This window comes from Mus pahari, chromosome 4 (genome assembly GCF_900095145.1).
Source record: "Mus pahari chromosome 4, PAHARI_EIJ_v1.1, whole genome shotgun sequence".
Classification (NCBI taxonomy): Eukaryota; Metazoa; Chordata; class Mammalia; order Rodentia; family Muridae; genus Mus; species Mus pahari.
The window spans coordinates 97,133,795-97,160,284 of record NC_034593.1 but is presented as its reverse complement, the minus strand read 5'-3'; the positions used below and the strand labels follow the sequence as shown (position 1 = coordinate 97,160,284).

Below are 26,490 nucleotides of genomic sequence, written 5' to 3'. Positions count from 1 at the left end.
CAGGGAATCTAGGCTGCAGGCTGCATGCTCAGCTCATGACCGGCCCTGTGGGGTGTAAAGGCAGAACAGAGAGATTGCCCTTTCAGGATTCTAATGTCATGGTGTTTGTCCTAGGTTGTTTTAGGCCATTGACTAAGTAATTGACAGCCGGCAATTAGCCACAGACTAAGCCAGCACATGGACTGCAGGCTTGGGCAGTGTGTGTGTGTGTGTGTGTGTGTGTGTGTTATGAGTGGATGTGTTGGCAGTTGGAGGCTAGGATTAAAACGCTGGTACCACTTACTTTTAAAAGAAGCTGTACAGGGCTGCTGAGATGGTTTAGGAAGTAAAGGCCTCTACTGCTAAGCCTAATGTCTTAAGTTCAGTCTCCATCCACTGGAAGGAGAGAACCATCTCCCATAAATTGTCCTCTGACCTCTACATATGCGCGCGCGCGCGCGCGCACACACACACACACACACACACACACACACACTAAAATATTCACAACACATTAAAGATGAATGTGGCCCATGCTCTGTGCTACCCTTGGCCCGGGTTCTCCCATCTGTAGGCAAAGTGCACACACAGTTAACTGCTTGCTTCCCTGGGCTCCATGGAGTGGAACTCAAATAAGAGCCCATGGTAAGACATGTTTGTGAAAACCTCTTAGAGTCTGTGGCTTCTGTCCTGCATGACAGTGCTCAGTGTTGTGAGGGATACTTTGGAACATATCTGTGGCAGATGAGAGAACAGAGGCCCAGGTAGTTGATACACAGTGATTCTTAGATTTGAACCCACACCCATCATAATCAACATCCCATACTATATCAGCATGCAAACATGTTTTAAAGTGGCTTCAAATGACCACAAAGGCTATATGAACTATGTTATTACTAATCACAGTGCTTAACTTTTCTAAGTCATGTTGCTGAGCTTTTGAATCCACACCTGGAGCTGCATGGTGTATACTTGGCTCTTTGGGGGCTCTAGGGTCTGATGAATGAGGTGCTAGTGAAAACCTCAGGGGGGCCCAGTTCCTGCTATGAAGACTAAGTGCTCCTGGGCTGGGGCTGTAACTCAGTGAGAGAGTACTTGCCTAATGTTCATAAGGCTCTGGGCTAGATTGCTGGCAACAACCCCCCCTCCACATGCACACACACACAAGGTGGACATTTCTGAGGTGGGTGGAAATGTTTCTCTCAACCACCCTCCTCCATTCCCACTTGCAGCTCACTCTGGCTCTTTCTTAGGAGAAAGAGGGGAATCATGTAGACAAATAGAAATGAAGACTTGTACAGTTTAATGTGAGAGGTTAACTAGTGCTAGACCTTCAGGCTGCAGCTGTTACCAGCTGGACCCTTCCTTTATACCTGCATCTGTGCTGAACCCTTCCTTTGTACCTGCATCTGTGCTGGGCACTTCCTTCCAGCAGTTTGCTCTGTCTCCCAGCAGCTTTTTGGGAGAGGGAACCTGTCATTAAATAGAGCTGTCTTCACCACGAGGAGATGGACCCTTAGGTAACTGATAGGTCTTGACCAGGAGGACACAGCTTGTATGTGATTAAGTCCTCCAGGGGTCAGTACTTCATCAGATGCCCATCCAAGTCCTGGATTCCCAGCATGTATTTCAGGTTCTCTCCTCTCTCTGGCCATTTGGACCACATTGCTGTTCCTGAATCACTCAGATAACTTCGTGTGTGTGTGTGTGTGTGTGTGTGTGTGTGTGTGTGTGTGTGTGTGTGGTCTCTGCTAGTGTTCTCTCCTGTCATTTAGGGCTCTGCTCCAGAGTCACCGTAGCCACCATGATGCCTTTCCTGACATCCTCCATTCCCAGCAGGAAGACAGGTGGCTCCATTCCTCCCATGTTGCTCCTCTTTGTGGCACACATCACCCCTGGCCACTACATTTGATATTCATTTCTTTAGCATCTGATTGTGTAAAAGAAATGTGAACTACACAGGAGAGTCTGTCTTGCTCACTGCAGTTTTACTGTCCCCAGAATAGATCCTGGTATGCATCCTTCCTGAAACCCTCTCCCCAGATCAATAGTGTTGATCCTGACTGATTGATGGGATGCCCTGTTAGGGTGTCAGGAGAACCTGGGTAGATTGAGCAATTAATTTCCTCTCTCTGAGGCCTAGTTTTCTCATACAAATATATATACATACTCATGCGTGCATGTGCACACACACACACACACACACACATATCAAATGCTATATTGGGCAATTATAGTGTCCCTTAATATTTAATTTTTCAGAATATGGTTCTGTCATCACCAGAAAATAATCACTGGGTGTAGGACTTCCTGGTTGTTGCTACAGCCCAGCACTGCAGCTCACAGGCTCATATCAAAGCTTGTCTCCTGCAGACGCAGTGGTACCAGGGTCCCTGGGCCCCATCCCACAGAGTAGAGGAAACTCTATGAGTAAGTGACATCAGTAGCAGAAGATCATGCAGCACTGGGCGTGGCCCTGTGGCTCCCAGTCATGCAGCTGTGACTGTCCTCTGCATTTGTACTTGAGTGTTTCTAGATAAAAGAGATGGTGCTTTTTTTTTTCCACATTAGTGACTGGAGCTGCTACTCACTAAGTATTTATGGAGAAACATGTGCTCTAGTTGGTTAGCATCGAGATGCATTCTACGCTGGTGGGGAGCTTCCCTAATTTTGTCCACGTCAAGCCTGATGATCAGTGTTCTGGGAAGTCCTATGTAGAAAAAGTAGCTGGACAAAATTCTAAGCCAAAGTATTTGAGTGGTTGCAATCTCCAGACACCCCCCCACCCCAACCAGTATCCTTGGCTCTAATCTGCAGTAAGAGCCTTTAAGGTGAGCTACAGGGGACACTGTGAATGCTTCCATCTGAGTGGGCTATGGTCAGGGACCTTCTGCATGTCCATACAGGTATTCATCCTGACATCCCAGGTCTAGACACAGGAATTGCATAACTCCTAGAGTACCCTTCACTTGTATATCATGGGGTATACAGCATCTGGGAAGAAAGTCCTGAGGGCTACTGAGCCCACAGACATGCCATTTAGGGTACCCTCTAGGACACAGTGGGATGTCCAGCTAGGCCACTGTGGAATCCCAACAGAGCTCCTTATTGGGAATTCTGACATCTTTTAGGCAGGGTAACTCTGCCTCAGTTCCTCCAAAGCCTGAGACCCTGATGTGCTTTTCCTGGGATGGAAGGGACAGTTGCAAAAGATTCACTGCTGTTCTTGAACAAAAATAGCAGGCTAAGGTCACCTCCTGATGTGGTCCATGACCCAGCATGGGTAGAGCTAGCCAGTCCCACAGGCTAGCATGGATGGCTTGCCCCCATCAGACAAGTCTCACAGCTTTATCACATGTGTAGCAGAGCTGGGATGGTCAGGTCCTAGCTGGAGTAAGCCAGGAAGGCTATATCATCCTCAGAAGAAAGAATGCCCCGTGCACACAATGACCTTGTCTGTGCTTTTCAGGGGGCATAGACGAATGAGAAGAATAGCAAGCCTGGCTTCCAGAGACAGCTTGTTCCCTTAATAAAGTAATTACAGCGATGGCTAATTTACATCCCTAGAAAGATGCAGGGCAACGGTAGGCTGGGGTGTGTGTGTTTAATTTTAAATCCTCCAGCCTCTCCTTAATGAGGAGGTGCCTTGAAATATAACAGAACGCTGGGAATCATCAAAGCACTCATTTTCTTGATGCTCTCTCTCTCTCTCTCTCTCCCTCTCTCTCTCTAAAGGAAAGTGTAAAAGACAAATGAGGGATGGCAGCAGAAGGGGAGGGTTCTGCCTCCCCCACCCATGTCGTGCAGACATTATCTGCCATAAAGCTGTCGCTGAAGGATGGAGAAACAGCTCTTGGCTGCAGTGGCCTTCAGATAATGTCAGTGCTGAGCAATGACCCAGGATTTGTTGGCACTGAGCAAGCGTTTCTAGGGCTCTGGTGCCAGAATTCATAGCTGAGCCTGGGCAGCTTTCCTGCCAGGGACTATGAAAGGGACTCAGAAGCTAGTGTTTAGGAGCCCCATAGTGATTCCTGCAGAGCTTCCTGAATCATTAGAAGACCTAGGAGCCCTCATTTCTACAGAACTCCTAGTGATTCTTTGGCTCATGGATTATGTTTTGAGCAGAAAGAATTTAGAGAAGTCGGACACTGGCTTCCCGTGTGTATTAGTTACTTCCTCGTGGCTGTAACCATAAGCAAGGACTTCTTTTGGTGGTAGGGGCACCGGCAGCAGGGAGCATGTGTCTGCTTGCTCACACCTGTCTCCACGGGCTGGGAAGCACAGCAAGGGGAAGCTGGCTTGTTTTCTTTTTTTCCTCCTTTTCATGCAGTCTGGGACCTCAACCCATGGGATGGGATGGCACACACACACACACACACACACACACACACACACACACACACACACACAGGGTGGACACTCTCCAACCCCCTCTTAAAACACTCAAAGGGTTACTTCACGAAGGGCTTCCTTAATCTATCAAGTTGATAGTCGAAATTAACTACCACATCAGGGTCCCGCCAGGTGGCTCTGGCTAACTAGAACACAATAGAGATAGGTGTGAGCCCCAGCCATGCTACCTTGGAGGGAGACGGCTGTGGGCATGCCTAAAGGTCTTGACCACTCTAGGCTCTGCATTGCAAAAGACAGATGTCATGGTAGATGACCTTTATTTGGGTTTGGCATATGGTTTTGTTGGGCCTGTCACAGTAGGTTTCCAGAACCTTCTAGTGATACCCAGGGAAAACAACATGTGCGCTTACCTTCAGCTCCCCAGCGAGCATCCTAGTGGGGATAGAAGCAAGTTCAACGCCTGAGACCCCTCTCAAGTGTGGGAGATCTACCAGGGATTTGCTTTGGGTTCTGTTTCCTTTGGGAGCCTTATGTCTGGTATTGTCAGTGAATCATCTGCTGCTCATCTGCTCTCACAGGCTTTTGGATGAGAAAAAGCTGACAGGAACCGAGCCCCACCTTCTCTGTGTGCTGGGGAACAGGGCTACCGAGCCCCAGTGGCACCCATGCCGAAGAACAGCAAGGTGACCCAGCGCGAACACAGCAATGAGCATGTCACCGAGTCAGTGGCTGACTTGCTGGCCCTGGAGGAGCCTGTGGACTACAAGCAGAGTGTACTGAACGTGGCCGGCGAGCCAGGTGGCAAGCAGAAGGTGGCGGAGGAGGAGCTGGACACAGAGGACCGGCCAGCCTGGAATAGCAAGCTGCAGTACATCCTGGCCCAGATCGGCTTTTCTGTGGGCCTGGGCAACATCTGGAGATTCCCCTACCTGTGCCAGAAAAATGGAGGAGGTAAGAAGTAACCACTATTGACCAAGGAGACCCAGAAAATGGGCTGGGCTGGGATAGAAAGGGCCATGTCTTTGCTGGGGCAGAATTGGAGTCCTTGGAAAGAGGAGTGTGGGATTCCAGAACAAGACTCAGAGATCCACACAGTGTTTCATAGCTATAAAAAGGCTGGAGACCGTGAGACGAATGTGGGTCCTGGACATGGTTAAGTGCACCTCCCTAAGAGTTGTGTCAAGAACATAGCCCTGTTAACAACACTATCAGACAGGCCTGGAACCTGGTACACTATCAGACAGGCCTGGAACCTGGTACAAGCTGCTGAACCTCTCAGGGTTTATTCTGCAAATTGAGCATAAGAGTACTTCCTGCCTACAGGATGGTTGGAAGGGTTAAGTGAATCTTATATAGTATGATGGTAAAAACAAGTGTTGGCTATTATTGTCAAACACTTATGAGATACAAAGTACTATTTTAAGCACTTAATGGATGCTGGGCCTACTGCTAGAAACTCTTCCTCGTTGAGCATCCTGGAACAGCCAAAGCAGCAGTTTCACATGGTTCATTCATCGGCTCCTCCCAGCAGCCTTGTTTAAGGAAGAAGGCCACTGTCTTTCCTTTATAAAGACTATAGAACTGAGATACAAATTGGGTAATTTTTTTTCCAGGTCATCTGGCATGAAGGATTAATGCTAGTGACAGGATTTCACCTGGCGGGTCTGAACCTGGCCTGTGCACTTTACACCATATGGACTGGCTGCCTGTAGTGGGGTCTAATGCAGCACCTGCATGTAAATTTCTCTTGAGCATTATGGCTTACTATAAAATTACTATCAGTGCTGATAAAGCACCCAGGGTAGGGAAATATTCCTAGGCTCTGTCTCTCCAGAGTGTGGAGGCTCACCAGAATTTTCCAAAGGCAGACTGATTTGAAACCATGGAAAAATTATAAGCAGCAGCAGCAGCAGCAGCAGCAGCAGCACACTTAGTAAACTTGTGTTTTAGGTTTTTTTATTGTGTTAAAATACTCTTATTAAAAAGCAACTTAAGTGAGGAAAGTGTTTATTTGGCTCATATCTGTCTGAGTCACAACCAGGGCTGGCACTCAAGCAAGAACTCAAGATACCATGGAGAAACACTACTTGCTTACTCATGGTATAATGCCTAGTTAGCTTTCTTGTATAACCCAGACCACCTTCCCAGGGAATGGTGCTGCCCAGAGTGGGCTGGGCTCTCCTCGATCAATTACTAATCAGAGGCCATGCCCAGAGGCCAGTCTGACCTGGGAAATCCCTCAACTGAGACTCCTTTCTCAGATGACTGTAGTCAAGCTGACAGTCAAAGATACAGAAGAAAGCTGAAAACTGCATTTCCAAACCTTCACTTGTGTTCCTGAGAAAGCTGCCAGCAGGGAACTTCATAGCTCCTGAGTCCCCTGCTGTGGCTCCACCACAGTGCAGCCTGTTGGATGGCTATAGCTTCACAGGCATTTGACTCAGGCTTTCTGCCTTCCCCAAGGGATTCCTAACATTGTAGCCTCTCCCAAACTTTCTGCCCAGTTCAGAGAGGAACACCACCCGGCCTTTTTGTTGGCTACTTTGTATTGGTCACTTTGTATTGTTCACTCTGTATTGGTTACTCTGTATTGGTCTCTAGACTATTTAACAGAAGAAACTTAAGAGGAAGGATTTAGTTTGGCTCAGGGTTTCAGGGGAGTTCTGTCTTCATGGTGGAGATATGAATGTCTCTCTGCCCACAAAAGTGCGTTGGGGAGTGATGGCAACCGAAAAACAGTCAGCAATACAGAATCAGGAACCGGCTGTAACTCCCAAAGGTTCATCCCAGTGACCCAACTCTGCCAGCCAGATCCCCTCCTAAGGGTTGTATAACAGCATTCTTCTTAGTCTATCTATTCAAAATAACTCATTTCTTCTTCACGACAACCCTTTATATCGAAGCTGGGAGTAGAGGAATATGAAGTAGCATTTTTTTGTAAATTAAAAATGGGCACATATCAGCAATTTCATATGGTTTTGCCTAATATTTTCATTCTGTGTATATCAGTGATTCTTAACCTTCCTAATGCACAAGGATACAGTACCTCATGTTGTGGTGACCCCCCAACCATAAAATTATTTTGTTGCTACATCATAATTGTAATTTTGCTAATGTTTGAGTAATAATGTGTTCTCCTATGGTGTTAGGGGACCACTATGAAAGGGTTGTTTGACTTTGAAGGGGTCTTGACCCCCAGATTGAAAACCACTGGTCTAAGTAGTTGACAAGATAACAGGAAAGAGAGACCAAGTCATTTGTCCAAGTTGCAAAGTAGGTGGCAGAGTCTGGATTCCAGTCTTGATGATCTGACCCCAGAGTCTGGCCTCAGCTCTTTTTCAATCCTTATCTCAATAAACTGGGGAAAAAAAAAAAAAAAGCTCTTGGTGTCAGTGAAATCCTGTCACGAGAAATAGAAGAGGTTTGCCGAAAGCAAGGCACAGGGTATAGGTAGGGATCTGGGGAACTGTGGAGAGCCATACTCCACTCATGGTTGTGTTCTACTAAACACCCTGATGTTCCCAGCTGTTCAGTCCCAGGACTCCTGAAAGTCTTGGCAGCATCAGAATAAATCCAGTTGTCTCCAAGTCATATCTTCCAAGGTAGATGAGGGTGCTGTTGCATGCCCATTTGATTTCAGCAGTGATGGATACACACATTTCCATTTGACTAACCATGAACTCAGCTCACCTAAGTGTCCTGGCCTTGAGCCCTCTGTCCAGACTAAGCTCCATGTGGTAATGACCTGCAGTCATGGTTGGGAAAGAAGGAACTTCAGTCACAGGAAGCCAGTCCATATTTTTTTTCCTTACCATAGATCTTTTAAAGGCTTTCCCCAGTTTGTGGCAAGAGGAACCATTTATAGGAGATAGTACTCTGACTCTTATACTCATCTTCCTGTACATTTCATCCCACCTGAGGCAAAATTAAAAAAAAAAAAACTAATGAGGCTCTTTCTTGATTTCTTTCTGCAGTAGATTGCTTCTATTGCTTCTGTTTCCATTAAATACCAGGAGGCCGAGTTAAAGAGATACTGGGGATCTGTGCCTCTGGCTCTTCAGCTTTGCTTCCCTTCACCTATGAGCACTTGATGGGGCAGCTTGTGAGTGACAGGATGGATGAGTGTGCGTGTGAATGGGTGCCTTTGTGGTGTGTGTGTGTGTGTAAATGAACATGTGATGCTAAGTTAATTCCCTCAGCAGATGTGTGCTCAGATGGCCCCCCTATGGTGTGACCAATCCAGGATGTGTGTATGCACCTGCTTGCTGACAGTACCCAAATGTACCTTGTGGGAACATGCCTCCCACAAGGTCTCCCAGGATGGCATCTGTGCTTTCTGTTTCTCCTGCTTGAGTATGGCCCAGAGGAGACCCACTGTAAACAGCTTCTGTTGCTAACTGATGGATTTGGGGTCCAGAAGATGCCTGACCCCGCAGTGTTCATTGGGAGATGGAGTGCATGCCAGAGAAGGGTGAGATACAGGGGACAGAGCAGTGTAGCTGGGGTTTTTAGGAGACTCCTCACTGGAAAGGCTTTCCCTGGTGGTAGGAAATCCAGGAGACAGGGACCAGCATGACAGGTTGACAGGCAGGAGCTGGCTGATAGTGCTGCTAACAGGGCTATGTTCTTGGCACAACTCATGGTGGGGTGCACTCGACCATGTCCAGCCGTGGCTTTAATTCTCCTGCTAAATGCCCTGTCACTTGGAATTGAGATCGTGTCTGCAGCTAGGTTTAAGACAGCAGGATTAATTTGTTATCTGTAATCTTTAGCAAGATCATTCTATCCTTTATGATTCCCTTATCATGCTTTCCTGAACATCTAATTTCTCTTCCATTCCTCCCAATTAGCTGTGGATTAATGGTGAGGCTGATCAGACCCTCTCCCTGGAGAGTTTCCAAGCTCTCAGTCTGCGGTGTCAGCATCTGCCTCCGATGCCAGCAGGCTGGACCACAGAGCGGGGAGGGGTGGGAGTGAGCCCTTGGAAATGAACGAGCAGGACCTATCACGACATCTGGGTGGAGAGTGGACAGGTATCCACAGAATACTATGTGAGGCCAGAATCTGAGACTTGGCATGTGGTTCCCTGAGAGGCAGTGAGGACTTGTGGACCCAGCCCTGTGAACAGAAGGCTCTGGCATCCATATGGCCCCTCTTTTCACATCTCAAGTCACAGGATCAAGGAGGAGAAAGTCTGGAAGTGCCAGTGTTGGAGAGATCACAGCCATGAGCCATACTATTCACAGAGAAGCTCCAGGTGGCCTAAGAGATGTGACTGAGACTGTAGTATATGGCTCCCACACCCCTTCCCTCACACTCCTGCCACTGTGCACACACTACGGTTAAGACCGTAGGAAGCTGTGGCTACCCCTTCCCTCACACTGGCCCTCTGATCCAGACCGACTCTAACAGCCTTTTTCTTTTCCTTGCAGGTGCCTACCTGGTGCCCTACCTGGTGCTGCTGATCATCATTGGCATCCCCCTCTTCTTTCTGGAGCTGGCTGTGGGCCAGAGGATCCGCCGTGGCAGCATTGGTGTGTGGCACTATGTGTGCCCCCGCCTGGGGGGCATCGGCTTTTCCAGCTGTATTGTGAGTCCGGTGCTGGAGGGTGACACTGTTTGGGAGGCAGAGGGGCCACTTATGGATTCTAGAGAGGACACCATCAGGTTTATAGGCTACAGTCCTGGGTCAAGACAAGGGGAGCAGGAGAAACCACCACAGAATTGCTGACAGCTTGTGTCTCAGGGCCAGAGTCACCATATTTCCTAAACTGAAAGTTGATGGTACTGCCAGAAACCACATGTGACATCCACAAATGATGCAAAAGGGGAAAAATGTGACATGTTCACATGAATATCTCAGACCCTATTATCTGGGGACAGATGAACCATCCCAGGTCCCCCACCCCACCCCACCCCCTGCTCCTTACCAGTCTTCAGCTTTTGAACTCCATTACCTTTCCTTGGAAAGAATGCTTCAAATGCATGTGGCATAGGACTCCTTGCTAGTGTGCCATGTAAATGAACAGTTGAAATACTCAGACTGGAGCCTTATGATCAACCCAGGAGACATGAGGTTTTGGGAAACTTCATAGGCCTTGTATGGGGACTTCTAGGTTCATCTGTGTGGCTGTAGATGAACTCTGGCCAAGAGCTGTATACACTTGGGGGAGCTGAGCATCCTTTAAAGGCAAAGTCCCCAGTGCCCACTCTCACTTGGGACAAAAACTGGAACCCACATCTGGAAGGGATGGAGGATTCTGTCAAACCTAGTGGGAGGGTTATCCTTAGTCTGCTCTGTCCTGTGGTCAACCCCGACATCACCCGTGCACAGCTTACTGTGGTCAGCTACAGTGTGAATGCCAGGCTGGTCATGTATGCACATGCACGAGTAGGGAACACTCTACCCGGACTGAAAACACCGTTGTTAAGAAAATGGATACCTCTGTGTGTTTATTCCAGTGCAACCCCTCCCTCTTTTTCTCCCTGTGTGCGGGAATACGTGTTTATTCACATAGGTGCTCATACAAGAAGGAAGGGACTGGGGACCCTCTGCACTCACACTAACCATCAATCTCAATTGTCTGGGTTAGCCTGGGCTTTGGAAGGGACCTCTGAGCATCAGGAGCAGATACAGCCAAGCCCTGCCTATAAAACATGGATAGACACTCCTATTTTAATAAGACTCTGCCAAGTTTAATTGCTGTGTCTCTAGAGGCAGGCTGCTCGAAGTTTCAAACAAAGAGTAGCACCCAAAAGAAAGGAAGATGTAGGAAAACAGTGATCTGCACAAGCTCAACACATCACTCTCTGGGCCGATAAGGACCAGTGCCATGGTAGGCCTCTACGGTCCTGGAGGCCATCTCTAATTAAAATCCCGAGTCATCAGGAAATGATGGAGGAAGGGCTTCAAGTATCTTACAGGAATTTAAAACTGGAAAGGATTAACATTTTAAGAGCTTATTGCTTAAAGGAGCAAATTTTAATATCCCAGGAATTCCTTTGTGCCCTGCCTGAGTACCAGATGAATCAGATGAATGCGGGAGGACTAGTAGCAGGCCCTTCCTGCTCCATCTCATCCCCCTTCATCCTCCATCAAGGCTGGTTTTGAGCTGCTAGGCCTTGGATGGTGTGCAGGGAGGTATGGTTTACCTCTAGCCTCTATGATTAGCTTACCTTGGCCCTCTTTCTCAGGTCTGCCTCTTCGTTGGGCTGTACTACAATGTGATCATTGGGTGGAGCGTCTTCTATTTCTTCAAGTCTTTCCAGTACCCACTGCCCTGGAGTGAATGTCCTGTCATCAGGAATGGGACTGTAGCAGGCAAGTGTGGGATCCCCTAGGAACCCCAGCTGTGATCTCCAGTCAGCCCTGTCCCAGGAAGGAGTCTAAACTGTTTAGTGCTTGGATTTGGGATTTCATTGGGTTTTGAGTCACCTTGGAGAAAACACCCCACACCCTGATCCTCATTTTTTTCCCCCTTCTGAAGGAATGACCTACTGATCTCCTTTTGGCCTGACCCACAGAGGTCTCGAGGACTGAATTTTTTTCAGTTATTCTGAAGTACTGTGTTATCCCAATAGCATATGTCTAAGAATAGTTTTAATTTGTGTGCAGCAGATTGTCCCACTCCACAGATGGAAAAACAGATTCTGGAACTATTTTCCCATGCTCATACTATATACATTTAACCAATGGTCTGAATTCTGGGTTTCCAACCTCTGTCTCTGGGCCTTTCCCCCAAGAATCTTTAGACAAATTTGGTTCTTCTTTATGTGAATTAGTGGACAGAAGATGGTCTGGGTGGGAATTCAGCCATTTGACTGTGGCCTAAAGCCTGTTAGGTCCCATCAGAGACTCAGAATTTCTGAGGATCTACCAGTTCATGGCACAGGCCACTCTCAGCTACCCACTCACCTACTGCGACCTGGGCAGGGTCTCACACAGGACACGGCCGTTAGGGCTGGAAGCTGAGGCTCTGTGACCTTCCTGTGTGCTCTGTGGTTTCAGTGGTGGAGCCTGAGTGTGAGAAGAGCTCAGCTACTACCTACTTCTGGTACCGAGAGGCTTTGGACATTTCCAACTCCATCTCAGAGAGTGGGGGCCTCAACTGGAAGATGACACTCTGCCTCCTTGTGGCCTGGAGCATCGTGGGCATGGCTGTTGTCAAGGGCATCCAGTCCTCGGGAAAGGTGAGCCGGGATAAGGCAGCAGGGACCCAGAGAGCAGGAGCTTGGACCACCGAGGAAGAATACTTCAGTGATAGCCTCGTGGGAGGGGTTGGAGCATTACCCCTGTAGACAACCCAAGGGTGAGCTTGCTGGGGAGTCATTGCTGGAACCCTGTCTGCCCTGGTGCTCATAGTTGAGGCTTGCACTGCAAACACCAAGGAGAAGGAAAGCTGGAGGTTTTGATCTTAGGGGGGCCACCTGTCTAGATGCTTTCCCCTCAGGCTCCTAAGCAAAAGCCCTCGTACCGGGTACTCCAAGCAGTTTCTGATGAAGCTCTGCCCTTACACTGTCGTCTATGGGTAAAGGGCTGTTAGAGCATCTGAGATCTTTGAGGCCACCAAGCAGTCCAGCCTCTGAAGGTGCATAAAGGTAAGCCCTAACCTCCTCTCCCAGCAGTCCCAACCTCTATTATTTATGACTTAGTAGAATTGGACTGCAAGCGATGGAAAAGATGACAGACATCTGATAGGCCCCCACTCATTTTACTGACAAGGAAACTAAAGTCTGCACAGGGGAAAGCGCTTCATGTAATGCCATACAGCTAGTCTGTCTGGGCTGGCGCTGGAGCCCTGTCTGTGTCTGTCTGTCTGTTTGTCTGTCTTGGGAAAGTACCTCATGTAATGTCATACAGCTAGTCTGTCTGGGCTGGTGCTGGAGCCTTGTCTGTCTGTCTGTCTGTCTGTCTGTCTGTCTGTCTGTCTGTCTGTCTGTCTGTCGAGGCTCTTGCTTCTTTGTCAGACTCGATGAGTCCCAAAACTAATTGTAGAAAGCTGGTATCACTTCGGCCACCAATCTCCCCCCTCTCTAGAGGCCACAGTAGTAGCTGAGACTTCATGGTATTTGTCTGAACTGTCACATCTGAGCATCCTTGGTTCTCACCAACGTATGAGTTAAGAATATTACAGCCCTTTAAAGGTGAGGAGATGGGGGCATACTAAGGTTAATGACAGCCTGAGGCCCCAGGATTGGCTGACGGTAGCTGCAGGAGCAGTACTCAGGTCATTAGTTCACAATGCACCCTTTTAGCCTTTCTGCTGCCCTGTCCTTAATATCCCCAAGATTTATTTTACTGCAGCTGAGGTTCCATGAGCAAATTCTTTGTGTATGGCTCGGTAGCAGGCACACCGGGCTGTAGAAAGGTGCACGACATATATCAGCTAGCAACTGATTCAGGTTCAGGATCCCCAGGGGCTGGGTCCTCCTCTGATGGACTCTGCTGTGTCAAGACCTAGGTGCCTTTTGTTTAGGACCTCTAAGGACAGGGGAGATCCTGGAACTGTCCACTGGGGACACTAGACTGGGAAGATGAGAAGGGAGAACACAGAATTTTTCACCCCATCACAGCCTAACGGTTCGTTCCTGCCAGCCCTTGAAAGGCAGAACAGCTCCAGGCACAGCCGTGCTGATCCAGCTTGTTCTGCTCCTGCCTGGGCCCAGGGCCAGATGGATGGTGGGTTTGGCTCAGTGCCTGGGGGCTCCAGGCTCCAAGTTCTGCTGCCTAGTATCAGAGGAGGATCATGGGCCCCAGCTGCGAGCAGGGAAGGAGGGTGCCTGCTGTAGGAGGGGCTGGCCTGACAGGGGCCTTTGTCTTCTCTGCAGGTAATGTATTTCAGCTCCCTCTTCCCCTACGTGGTGTTGGCCTGCTTCCTGGTCCGGGGGCTGCTGCTTCGAGGGGCAGTTGATGGCATCCTGCACATGTTCACTCCTAAGGTAAGGGTTTGTGGCCCCCACATGTGGGGAACCCCATCAGATCCACCGGGCCTGGTCAGCTTCATGCAGTTTCACATCCAAACCCTACTGTGAGTCAGGTGTTTTGCCAGCTCCCATGGAATGGCACAAGGAAAGGACCATAGGCTCTGTCCTCATGTTTCAAGGAGAGAGATATTATATCAATTTGGGTAAAATCAGAAAAGGCTCCAGGAAAGAGGTGGCCTCTGAAATGAGCCTTGCAGAGCAGGACGGGCTTCGGCAAGTACCAGTTGATTTATTAATTATTGGAAACCACATGAGCAAGGATGTGGGAAAGCACCAGGTATGCCTACAGCAATGGTACAGGCAAATGCCATTGAAACGTGAGGGAAGGACTTCATTCATTTATTCACTTATTCATTCATTCATTCATTCATTCATTCATTCATTCATTCGAGGGTGGCTTTACTTCGTGGATCTGTGACAACAGGAGCCAGGAAGATGAACTCCCCCAGGAATTCCAGTTTGTACCCAAACAAGGGGAACAGGGAGCCCACCCAGGCTCCCTCTCAATCCTACCTATAACCTATGAACGGAACGCACAGAAACTGTTTATAGAGGGTGCAGATGAGAAACAGGTGTCCTGAAGATGTGTGCCCAGCCTTCAGGAAGGTGGTCTGTCCTCGCCTCAGGGCCGTGTAGACCACTGGGCACAGCTATGGGAGTCTTGCCAGTGGGGAATAATAATCTTAAATTGCCATGAATAACGTAATTAGTGCCTCCAGTTGGTGAGACCAAGCATTTCATCTCCAAATCCCCGTGACAAGTAGCAGCCAAAAGGGCCAGCTAAGACTCTAGCCTACGTGCTCCAGGCCAGACTGGGCCAGACCAGCCAGAAACCTCAGGGCTCAATAGAGCCACTATACATACGTAAACAAATGCACATACACACTCCCTTACACAGGTAGTTCACACTGGGCGATACAGAAGACCTCAAATTCTATGGAATTTGAAGTCCCTAGGTCCCTATGACTCCCCTGCCCTGCTATTGTGAGTATGCTCTGGTGTGTGGACGGTGGCCATGGTCAGGGCCTACACTCTCCATAATGGCACAAACTAGCCCTAGGCATCCTTGGACCGAACAACCAAGATTCCTACAGACGTACCCACAAGCATGAAGTATATCTCCTAAAGTAAACAATAGGGCTGTGAACATGTGATATGTAACAGATAAGCAGCCTGCTTCCTCTGGGGTAAGTGGCTATGAGAAGGCCATTGGCTTCTATGAATTACTTCAGCAGTCACCACAGAGTCACGATCAATGGCCCAAAACACTGCACTTGACCACCAGACCCAGCACACACAGTACTTCAATTCACCTCGTTGGATTCAGACACCCATTATATTATCTCTTTAACTGTGAAATATTTCAAGCTTATATAGTAATATAATAGACATTTTAAAAGGAGTAAAACATCACAGATTCGAATAAAGTGACTTCGTAATGCTCTCTGATGTCACCTTGCATCCCTTTCTCAAAGGTAGCTGCTGGCAATCTGCTTTTGCTTCTGTAACAAAAATACTTCGGACTAAGTAATTTATAAGCAAACGAAATTTATTGCTCACAGTTCTAGAACTGGGAAGGTCAAATGGAGGCACCAGAAGATTCCATGGTGAAAGGGCAGAGGGACACAATCTATCACTGAGGAAAAGTCAGAGCAGGCGCTCAGGCAGAAGCTGAGGAATGCTGTTTACTGACTCACTCTCAGAGCCGTTCTCAGCTAGCTTCCTTATATAGCCCAGCTCTATCTGCCTGGAGACGGTGCTGCCCAGCATGGGCTGGACTCTTCCACAGCAATCATTAATCAAGATAACTTCTTACCGACAAGTCCACAGGCCAGTCTGGCCTGAGTTGTACCTCAGTTGAGATTCCCTCTTCCTAGTTGTGTAAAGTTGACAATAAAACCTAACCAGCACAAGCTATAATCAACATTGTTACACACATCTTTGCTCAAGTTTCTATAGGGTATCTACAGTAAAAATTGAACTTGCTGTCTCAAAGGGTATACATATCTTCAGCCAAAATACTTCCCAAGTGGTTATAGCCGTGAACACTCACAGTTTATAACTCTCAGTCAAGATTCTTTTCTTAGATGCATATAGCTTATGCACTCACTGAGTAACGGGGGCACTTCCTTTCTCAAACCATTTCCTGGATGTTCCAGAGCCATGTGAATCTATCTTGGCATTTGTAGAGGCCAGAATCTTCTGAGCCGAAAAATCAAACCGTAGAGGAGCCAAGTCCCCCAAGAACTGGCATGGTGAAGCTCATGGCTCATCTGACATGTTGATCTCTGGGACAAGCCTTTTTGTCCTAGCTTGACATTGGGTCCACTAAGCAATTTTGTGGTACAGATCCTGCCTGTGAGTTGGAGGGTTGCATTGGTCAGGGAGGGGTGGCTAAGAAGACTTGAGCTCTGCTCCTTCAAGGGCACTGAGGCAGCCTGTGCTACTGTTTGCCTGGAGTGAGGTTTCTATTTATGGATACCTCCATTACTGTGCAGAGAAGATGAAGCCACAGTCCGCATCAGCCATTTAGCAGTCAGTGCAGGAGGAGAACCATTGTGGAAAGGTGACTGTTTTAGACACATAAGGTAAAACATGGGTCTCTGGGGCCATGATATGAGAATCTCTAGGTTCATTTAAAGTTCTTGATACCAGAGAGTACCAGGTAACTGTCCAGAGGTGCCTAGGATATGCACACTGCTACATTAATATAGGCTTCAATGTCAGTAACATCCCAAGAGGTCATGCCATTTGTCATCCTGAGCAGAGTCCAAGGTAATTCTGGCCATGGCATCTCAGACTCCTTTCAGACTGTGCTGGATGCTGTGAGAGGTCCTCTCTCCTTCCCTGACTTCTTCCAACATCAGAAATTATCCAGGATGCAGGACCCATCCTTTTTGTTCAGGCCCGCAAGCAGAAAGCTAGTGGATCTGACGACTGCTGTGTGACCAGGATGCTGGGGTGATTCACTAGTGCCTCTGATGGAATAGTAATTGGTGTTAATGGCTACTGAATTGCTTGAAATTCCCAGACAGCTTTCCCTTATCACTTTTTTCATCTGATTGCAAACTCATGTCACCATAGAAAGCCCTGTAATTTGCCCAACATATAATGGTGAATTATGGAGTTTTCTGAACACATAAACTCTCAGAGTCAGAATTATAAATATTCACATTTTTGGCCCAGTAATTTCACTTGTAGGTATTTGTTCTACAAATGTAATCATATATAAACAAACTGGTCAGTGCTCAGTATTGGTTGCTATGGCATTTATTTTAGTAGCGAGAGATTGACATGCACCAAATGCCTATCATTTGTCTTTGCATTCATTCGCAATGGCTCACTGGATGCCAAGCACTGTTCTAAGACTGAGATTCAGTCATGAATACAGCAGACAGATTTCTCAGCCCTTGCAATGGGGGATATACGCTAAGATCCAGTACTGAGACTGACTGCTGTGGCTGGGGCAGGGGTGGGGATAGAGCGGAGAACAGAGGAACTGGGGTATCTAAGAGAAGAGCTGTCATTTTATACAGAGGAGTCAAGGAAGGCCTCGTGGAGAAAGAACATTTGAATAGTCACTCTAAGGAGTCCCATTCTCCTTAGCTACCTGCAGATGTGTTCTAGACAGAGAGACAATGAATGAAAGGAACGCCAGGCTGGGCTACGTCTAAAATCTAGGTGTGCTAGAATAGAAGGGAGAGAAGCAGGACTGTGGTCTAACTAGGGCTATGAGGGTCTAGGGGACTATGAGGCATTTTTTTCTCTGTAGGAACTCTGGTCATTGGGAGGTTCTGGGAAGAGGGATGGGATAATGTGGTCACCTGGAGCCTCTTTGAAGGCTGCCATAGGGAGTTCAAGAGGAGAACAGGGAGGCTTGCTTGTGAGGGTCACTGGGTGAGAGGCAACTGCCAGCCAAGAGATGATGGGGAAGTGACTTGGTTGAGTTGAAGAAACACTTAGAGAGCAGACTCAGGAGGAGCTGTTGTTTGGATAGGACATGTAGGAGGAGCCAAATGTGGGAGGAGCCAAGAGGAACTCCAAGGTCTTTTGCCTGAGCAACCAGAAGGACGAAGATGGCATTTACAGAGACGGGAAGGATGGTGGGAGAAGCGGAATCTAAGGGGAACACTCAGAGTATTGTTTTGGATGTGGCAGTTTTAAAATGTCAGGTAGGCAGGTGGAGATGCTGAGTGGCAGTTTGTTCTCTGAATCTGGAAGAAGGAGGTGAAGGAACAAATTTGGGGTTCCTGGGTAATGGAGTTGAAAGCTATGGCTTGGCTTGTGTCACTTGGAGGATGAGGGCTGTCAGAAAGGACCCAGCTCTGGAGCCACCACGTTTATAGGCTGAAGGAAAGAGAACAGGTGAGGGGGGCAGAGAAGGAGGAAGAAGGACACATCCTCCTGCCCCTAGGCAGAGTGGAGAGAATGCCTGAATAAAGATGGGATGTTCACATGATAAAGACCAATCAGCTGGCAACAGAAGCAGCATCAGTGGCCTTCATAGGAGATGTTTTGGTAGAATTTGGAGGGACCAACTCTAATAGTAGTGGACGGAAAGAAAAGTGAGGGAAGGAGTCAGAGACAAGAAGGTGACAGCATTTATATTTGGTAGTTTCACTATAAAAGGAAGCAAACACACACACACACACACACACACACACACACACACAGAGAGAGAGAGAGAGAGAGAGAGAGAGAGAGAGAGAGAGAGAGAGAGAGAGGATGTGATTACAAGTGTCCATGGAGTCGAGAAAGGTGTATTAGTTCCCCTGGAGCTGAATACAGCCACAGGCAGGGCCGTGCCACCAGACACTTGTGATAGGAACTGTACTGAGGTTCCCTACAAAGGTAGTTCACACTCTTAACTGTTGAGCCATTTCTCTTAGTAATAGATTTTAATGTCTATTTGATACTGGACAGGATATGATAAAGCAAAAGAGTGATTTCTTTTGTCAATGAATTTATGTATCTGAAGGAAAAGGGGAAAAGTATATATTTGTACAGCAAATAAATCAAATGGGAGGCAAAGGAAAGAAGAAGTGATAAACAAAAATTAAACCTAGATTAAAATTAGATGAGAAAATAATTATTAAAAGAAAGATCTAAGGACTAAGAAGAGGCTAAGGTATAGAAAGGCTCGTCTGCTTGGGTTTTGTTTTGTTTTGTTTTGTTTTGTTTTGTTTTGTTTTGTTTTGTTTTTCAGCAAAGGGCTACATTGAACCTTTTTTTTATTTTTTGTTTTCCTTCTATTGGATATTTTCTTTATTTACACTTCAAATGTTATCCCCTTTCCAGGTTTTCCCTCCAGAAACCCCATATCCCATCCCCCCTCCCCCTGTCTCTATGAGGGTGCTCCTCCACCCATCCATGCACTCCTGACTTCCAGTCCTGGCATTCCCCTACACTGGGGCATCAAACCCCCTCAGGCCCAAGGGCCGGTTTCTCCCACTGATGTCCAACAAGGCCATCCTCTGCCACATATGCAGCCAGAGCCATGGGTCTCTCATTGTGTACTCTTTGGTTGGTAGTCCAGTCCCCGGGAGCTCCGGAGGAGGAGGGGGGCTGGCCAGTTGACACTGTTGCTCCTCCAGACTGAGGGCTGCAAAACCCCTCAGCTCCTTCAGTCCCTCTCCAACTCCTCCATCTGGGACCCCATGCTCAGTCCAATGGTTGGCTGTGAGCATCCGCCTCTGTATTTGTCAGGCTCTGGCAGAGCTTTACAGGAGACAGCCATATCAGGATCTTGTCAGCAAGCACTTCCCAGCATCCACAATAGCTTCTGGGGTTGGCAATTGTATATGGGATGGATCCCCAGGTAGGACAGTCTCTGGATGGCCCTTCCTTCAGTCTCTGTTTCCATATCTCTCTCTTGAGTATTTTGTTCCCCCTTCTAAGAAGGACCAATGCATCCACACTTTGGTCTTCCTTCTTCTTGAGCTTCATGTGGTCTGTGAATTGTATCTTGGATACTTTTTTTTTTGATAACTTTTGGTTGAAAGTTAATTTTTTTATATATTAGAATGGGTACTCCAGCTTGTTTCTTGGGACCATTTGCTTGGAAAATTATTTTCCAGCCCTTTACTCTGAGGTAGTGTCCATCTTTGACACTGAGGTGTGTTTCCTGTATGCAGCAATATGCGGGGTCCTGTTTATATATCCAGTCTGTTAATCCATGTCTTTCTATTGGGGAATTAAGTCCATTGATGTTAAGAGATATTAAGGAATAGTGATTGTTGCTTCCTGTTATTTTTGTTGTTAGAAGTGGAATTATGTTTGTGTGGCTATTTTCTTTGGGGTTTGTTGAAAGAAGATTTACTTTCTTGCTTTGTCTAGGGTGTAGTTTCCCTCCTTGTGTTGTAGTTTTCAATCTATTANAGAGAGAGAGAGAGAGAGAGAGAGAGAGAGAGAGAGAGAGAGAGAGAGAGAATAGTAAGTGGAGAGGGCCCAGATCAAGGATATTTACTGCAGAATTTATATAATGATGAGAACAGTCCACCAAACCCTAGCAGGCTAGAATTGAAAAGCGCTTTGAAAAACAACCGGGTGTCTCCACATATGAAGCAGCAACTCTACCTTAGACCTTAAGAAAACTCAAAATGTGATATTTCACACGAAGTCTGAACATAAAGCTTCATAGCAGAGTGGTTCATAGGAGACCTGAAGTAGAAACAACCAAGATGTCAATCCGCTGAGGTGTGGACATACACAGCGGGGCTTGTGTATAAAATGGAATGGTATCCATCTCTAGGAGGGGATGAGGTACCAGAGCTGTGATAATGGCACAGTCGATAACAGACATGCAATGCAACCCTGAGGACCCAAATGTGACACCTAAAACCTACATCGAAGAGCCAGGCACGGTGGCCTGTACTTGCAACACCAGCTCTGTGGACAGAGACGTGAGAAGATCCTTGGGACCTGGTGCTCTGTCAGCTTAGGTTCTAGTCTAGGCTGCCAGTGTTCAATGACTTAGTAAACCAGTGAGATGCCCTGTATCAAAAACAAACAAATAAATGGTGGAGAACAAGGAAGAGATTCAAGGCTAACCTCTGACTTCCACTCATACACATACAGAAATATATCACCATTCCCTATGATCATGTATATAACACACACATACACACGGACACAGATACACACACACCACACACACACACACACACGAATAAAGTAATACATGATACATGCTACAATATGGAAGACCCTGGAAAACATTAAACAAAGTGGAAGAAGCAAGACATAAGAGACTACTATGCAATTCCAAGTAGATAAGATGCCAGAGCAAGGAAACTCATAGAGACAGTATTCTAGCAGTCATGTAGGGCTGGACGTGAGGGGAGAGATGAGGAACAACTGTTAATAGAAACATGCTTTTCTTAAGGGGAAGGGAGAGGTTCTACATTAATAGTTGTACAGACTGCATGACTTTGGTGCGCTAAAAATCGTTGAACTGTGCACTTTAAAAAGATCCAGATGGCATCGGGGAGAGGCCCAGTGTCCTTTGGGGGTAAGAGCTGGTGTTAGTTGGACTCAGATTTTCCACATCAAGAGGGAGCAGTCCCTGGCAGTATGCTGTCACAGAGAAGCTGTGGGGAGAGAGGGCTTCTAATGGTGGAGTCTCCTTCTGGTTGAGTTATCTTTCTTAGCAAGGTATGAAACCAAGTGGTTAGCTGGGGAATGAAAAAGAGAAGGAACACTGGAGGGCTAAGGAGGTGTGAGTGTGAAGTCACTGTCCATTTGGGAACAATGGACAAGCACGGCCCTAAAAGCCATCCGGTAAGTAGGACTCAGAAGTGGACAGGACCTTGGTAGCATGGACCACCCCTAGCTCTCAGCAATCTGACAATGTAGCCTTTTGCAGACAACTATTGTGAAAGCACATAGCCTCTGATGCTGGTGAGGCACTTAAGCAGTTGTGTTACACTCCTTACACGAATCAACTTGCTTAACCCCCCCTAAGGCCCCTCAGGGTAAGTGTTCTTATTATGCTGCTTCCAAAGAGATGAATTAACTCTGGGGTGAGGAGACAGAGCAGCGCAGTTCGCTGGACACTCTGGGACTCTGTGGGATTCCAGGAAGCACACTGAGGAAGTATGGCGGTTAAGAACAGGGTGGTGTGCTCCCAGAGTAGGAAGAGCTCCATGGGCCGTGGGAGAAATATACGCACGCATGTGTCTGTACGTGTTGTAACATGAGATATGTAGTACATGTGCTGAAATCTGTATAATTGTTACTGGAAAAATTCTCCAGCCAGGTGTGGTGGTGCACGCCTTTAATCCCAGCACTCAGGAGGCAGAGGCAGGTGGATTTCTGAGTTCGAGGCCAGCCTGGTCTACAAAGTGAGTTCCAGAACAGCCAGGGCTATACAGAGAAACCCTGTCTCGAAAAACCAAAAAAAAAAAAAGAATTCTCCAGAAGCCAATATCATGGTTATATATGTCTGAGGAAGGAAACTGGACTTCTGGGATTGAGGGGTAAAGAAAAGGAGCCTAAAGGACCAAGAGCGTATATTAACTCCTGGAGAAAAGCAGAGGCATCCGTGAAAGTCCTAAGAACTCAAGTAAAGAGTCTGGTTGTGGGACTTCTTGACTCCTATTTGAGCAAAGACCTCTCCCATCAAGAAGATGCCCAGCCTTGTGACCTGTGACCAGATCATCACCCAGCTTCCACTGGGAAGATCCCTCATCTCTTGAGACTTATTTTCATAGCTTCAAGATGGGGTGCACAGTGATGCCCCTGCCCAGGGCTGTCGGCAGAGCTCATAGGACTGCTCCCGGAAAGTGGAGAACACATAGCAAGCACGAGCTATTATTGTCTTTGTCCCTTGTGAAGGTGACACTATTCTTAGGCAGTGGGAACTCTGCACTCCAGTGCCATCTGGTGTCTTGTGGCTCAGTCTGACTCTGCCGTGGCAAGCACTAGAGAAGTAAGAGTGTGTGCTGCTGTCACATGTGAGCTGCTGTCACTCGCCACTCAGGCGGTACTCAGCGGCTGCTTGTGCATTCAGAAAGCATCTTCTATGCTGCAAAACATCTTGTTCTCTTGGCAGGAAGTGACTTAACCGCTGTGCCCAAGAAACAGCAGGAAGCCATTGCTATATCACACTGGGCACCTGGGAGGGAATGGGCTTCCCTCCAGACTAGAAAATCCCTCCCCACCTCTCTTCTTATCCCAGTGTTTGGATAAGTGGTATGTCCTGTCTACATAGTGACACTTCCTGTTGACACTTCCTAAGAGTCTCCTTTAAAATCACCTCTCGATTAGCATTGGGTTCATCTCCAATAGCAAAGTGTCCCATTTAAGCTATGGACTAGAAGCGAGGGTGTGGGAGAACACTCACACAGGGCCATCTCCCCTCCAAGAGCAAGATAAAGCATTACATGAGTTTATGGGGCCTCAAACTCAATTTGGAGCTATCAGCCTCCTTCAAAATTATCGAGGGCTGAAGGGGGTGGGGTGAGGATGCAGGGGGTTGGATTTAGAAGAATGAGATTGGTCTCATATGGATAGTTTCTGAAACTGGGGAATGATTAGAATAGTGATTTGCTATGCTACCCTTTTCTATAGGTCATATTTAAAATGAATAATGACAGCTTTGATCTTAACAAAGAAACAATTGTTTTTAACAAAAATCGTTACATGCACTTCAGTCCTTCCCTGTCCTTTGAGGTGTGTCCCTCAAGCTTTTAGATCAGTCTTACACATCAGTTTGGAACTGGGTTGTCTCCCCTGGAATAGCTGCTTTTGTTTAAGAAATTTGGCCCTAAACAGTGATAGGGCTAGACATAAAGCCACATTCCTGCTTCAGCTTCTGGGAATAATGAGAATCCTAAGGAAACCTCATGCTTGAGTCTCAAACAGACGAAATCATGACACCAGAAAACACCAATGAAGTCCAGTATGCCTTCAAAGTGTATGTAGCTCAACTAATTTCTGGAGCCTTTTGGAGAATCACTGAAAATTTGTCACTCAAGGGATTGAGTGAAGAGAGAGGGGTTTAGAAGCGTCCTTTATAAGTGATTGGCTATTTCCCCCCCTTTCCCTAATCTCTACTTTTCTATTAGTCCTACTACAGACCCCTATTTACTAATGTCTTTTTTTTTTAAGCTGCTTCTTTTCACTTTCAGTCCTATAGAACTCATTTGGAGGGAAAACACCGGCACAGGTGTGAGGCTATTCACACTGGCACAGGTGTGAGGCTATTTACAGTCTTTATTGATTCACTTGATGTGAAGGTTCCTATTGTGTTGCTGAGACGCTAAAGTGTTTGCTACAGGGTGAAGCCCTGGACCTTGCTGGGGATATTAACACAACTGGGTCTCATAGCACTGCATTATTATCTTAAAATAAAATTAGACCGGTGGTGGTGGCGCACACCTTTAATCCCAGCACTTGGGAAGCAGAGGCAGGCGAATTTCTGAGTTCGAGGCCAGCCTGGTCTACAAAGCGAGTTCCAGGACAGCCAGGGCTACACAGAGAAACCCTGTCTCAAAAACAAAACAAAACAAAAAATTAGAAGCAAAAGCCCCCAAGTCTAAACCCAGTTTTGCACCAAGGTTTTACAAAAGAACCCTGAGCCTGGGTTTCTAATGTAACAAACAAACAAACACATTTCATTCTACATCAAAAGTCAGACCCCAGTGTTAGGGACAGAGCTCAGAAGTAGAGCCTACAGTCCTAGCATACAGGAGGCCCTGAGTTCCACCCCTCATACTGTATATTTGTATAAACACAAGTGTATACACATGTGTGAGCACACACACGCACACACACACACACACACACACACACACACACACAGAGTGAGACCCTTTCCTGAGAGACAAACGACAGCAAACAGCATACCTTACCTTTGCACACGGGGTGGCACAGGGCAGTGCAGGATCTCCTTTCCCTATTTCCGGGACCCTTTGCCTCCCAGGCTCCTCTGTGACCACAGATATAGCATCTACCCTTCAGCACCCTCACTTGCTTCTTGCTTTTCAGGGAAAGCAGGGCTATCAAGTCAAGGATCCCTCACATGACAGACAAGAACTGTAGGTACAGACCTGCTTGCACCTTCCCTGTCTTCCATCCTTTTCTCACAAGTAGTGCAAAGGGCTCTTGTGGAGGACAGCTCCACTTGCCATTCCTACATCCCTGACTCCCACTAGGTTTTGTAATCCGACCATCAAGCCATGAATGAGAATATAGAAAAACAACAACAACAACAACAACAATAACAAGCTGGTTTCACAGATTCCCCTCCCCCCCTTAATACCCTCTCTACTGCCTTCCAAGGTTGCTTCTCTAAGAACTAGTTTGTATGCGTGGTTCTGTTTCTTTCCCTATGCTGCCTCCCTTTCCTCCCCCTGGCCCCAGGGCCTCTGAAAAGCTCAACCCACCTGTTACCTCCTGGCTGCTGACTTTCTCTCTGGGACCTTCCATTGGGGTGCAGACCTTCCCTTTACAATGTCCTAGCCCTGGGTCCCCCCACCCCCACCCCACCCCCCACCTTGTGCCTCTCCTGCTCCCTTCAGGATGACTCCCTCTTCCCTGCATGAAACCCTAGATCTGTGGGGACTCTTCTCAATGTCTGCCTCTATCCTACAGGGACACATGCTAGTCACAACCGCCTTCTCCAGTTATGCTCTCTGCAGTAAAGCTGCAGTATCTGCCCAGCTCCCTGCTGGACATCTTCTAGTACATTAAAACTCAGCATCTCTGTAACTGCTGTCTAGACCTGCTCTGCCCAGCCCTGTGGACCTCCTCTTCCCTGAGACCCATCTCCAAGCCAGCCACAGGCATGGCCTTCCAGCCTAGAATACCCATCTCCAGTCCATCTTAAAGGTCTCCATTTCTACCTCAGCACCATCTAGCGACAGGCAAAGCCACTATCACATGCCACTTGGACTTCCAGAAGGTGCTTCCTTGGAGCTTCCTGGCTACATACACCAGTTACTTTTGTGAATGCACATCTAATAGTGGCCTTCCTTCTTCATCTCTTTAGTGTCTCCCAGATCAAGTGCTTTCTTAGAATAAATACAAAGATCTCTAAAGGCCTTTGACTCTTTGGATTTTCTCAGAACCACTAGCTCTACCCTACCTGCACTGCCTCACCTGCACTGCCTCACCTGCACTGCCTCACCTGCACTATCCCACCTGCACTGCCTCACCTGCACTATCCCACCT

At 47.4% G+C, this 26,490-nt stretch overlaps 1 protein-coding gene across 2 annotated transcripts in view; it reads left to right on the top strand.

Annotated features, from left to right (window-relative positions):
- Positions 1-26,490, top strand: part of Slc6a17 (solute carrier family 6 member 17) — a 49,766-nt gene that overhangs the window by 12,211 nt on the left and 11,065 nt on the right. For both annotated transcript variants that reach the window (XM_021195911.1, XM_029537382.1), the window contains exons 2-6: positions 4,911-5,283; positions 9,765-9,922; positions 11,527-11,653; positions 12,341-12,522; positions 14,161-14,271. In XM_021195911.1, the coding sequence (XP_021051570.1) occupies positions 4,998-5,283; positions 9,765-9,922; positions 11,527-11,653; positions 12,341-12,522; positions 14,161-14,271 (864 nt within the window). In that variant the 5' untranslated portion in view covers positions 4,911-4,997. The remainder of the gene's footprint in view (positions 1-4,910; positions 5,284-9,764; positions 9,923-11,526; positions 11,654-12,340; positions 12,523-14,160; positions 14,272-26,490) is intronic.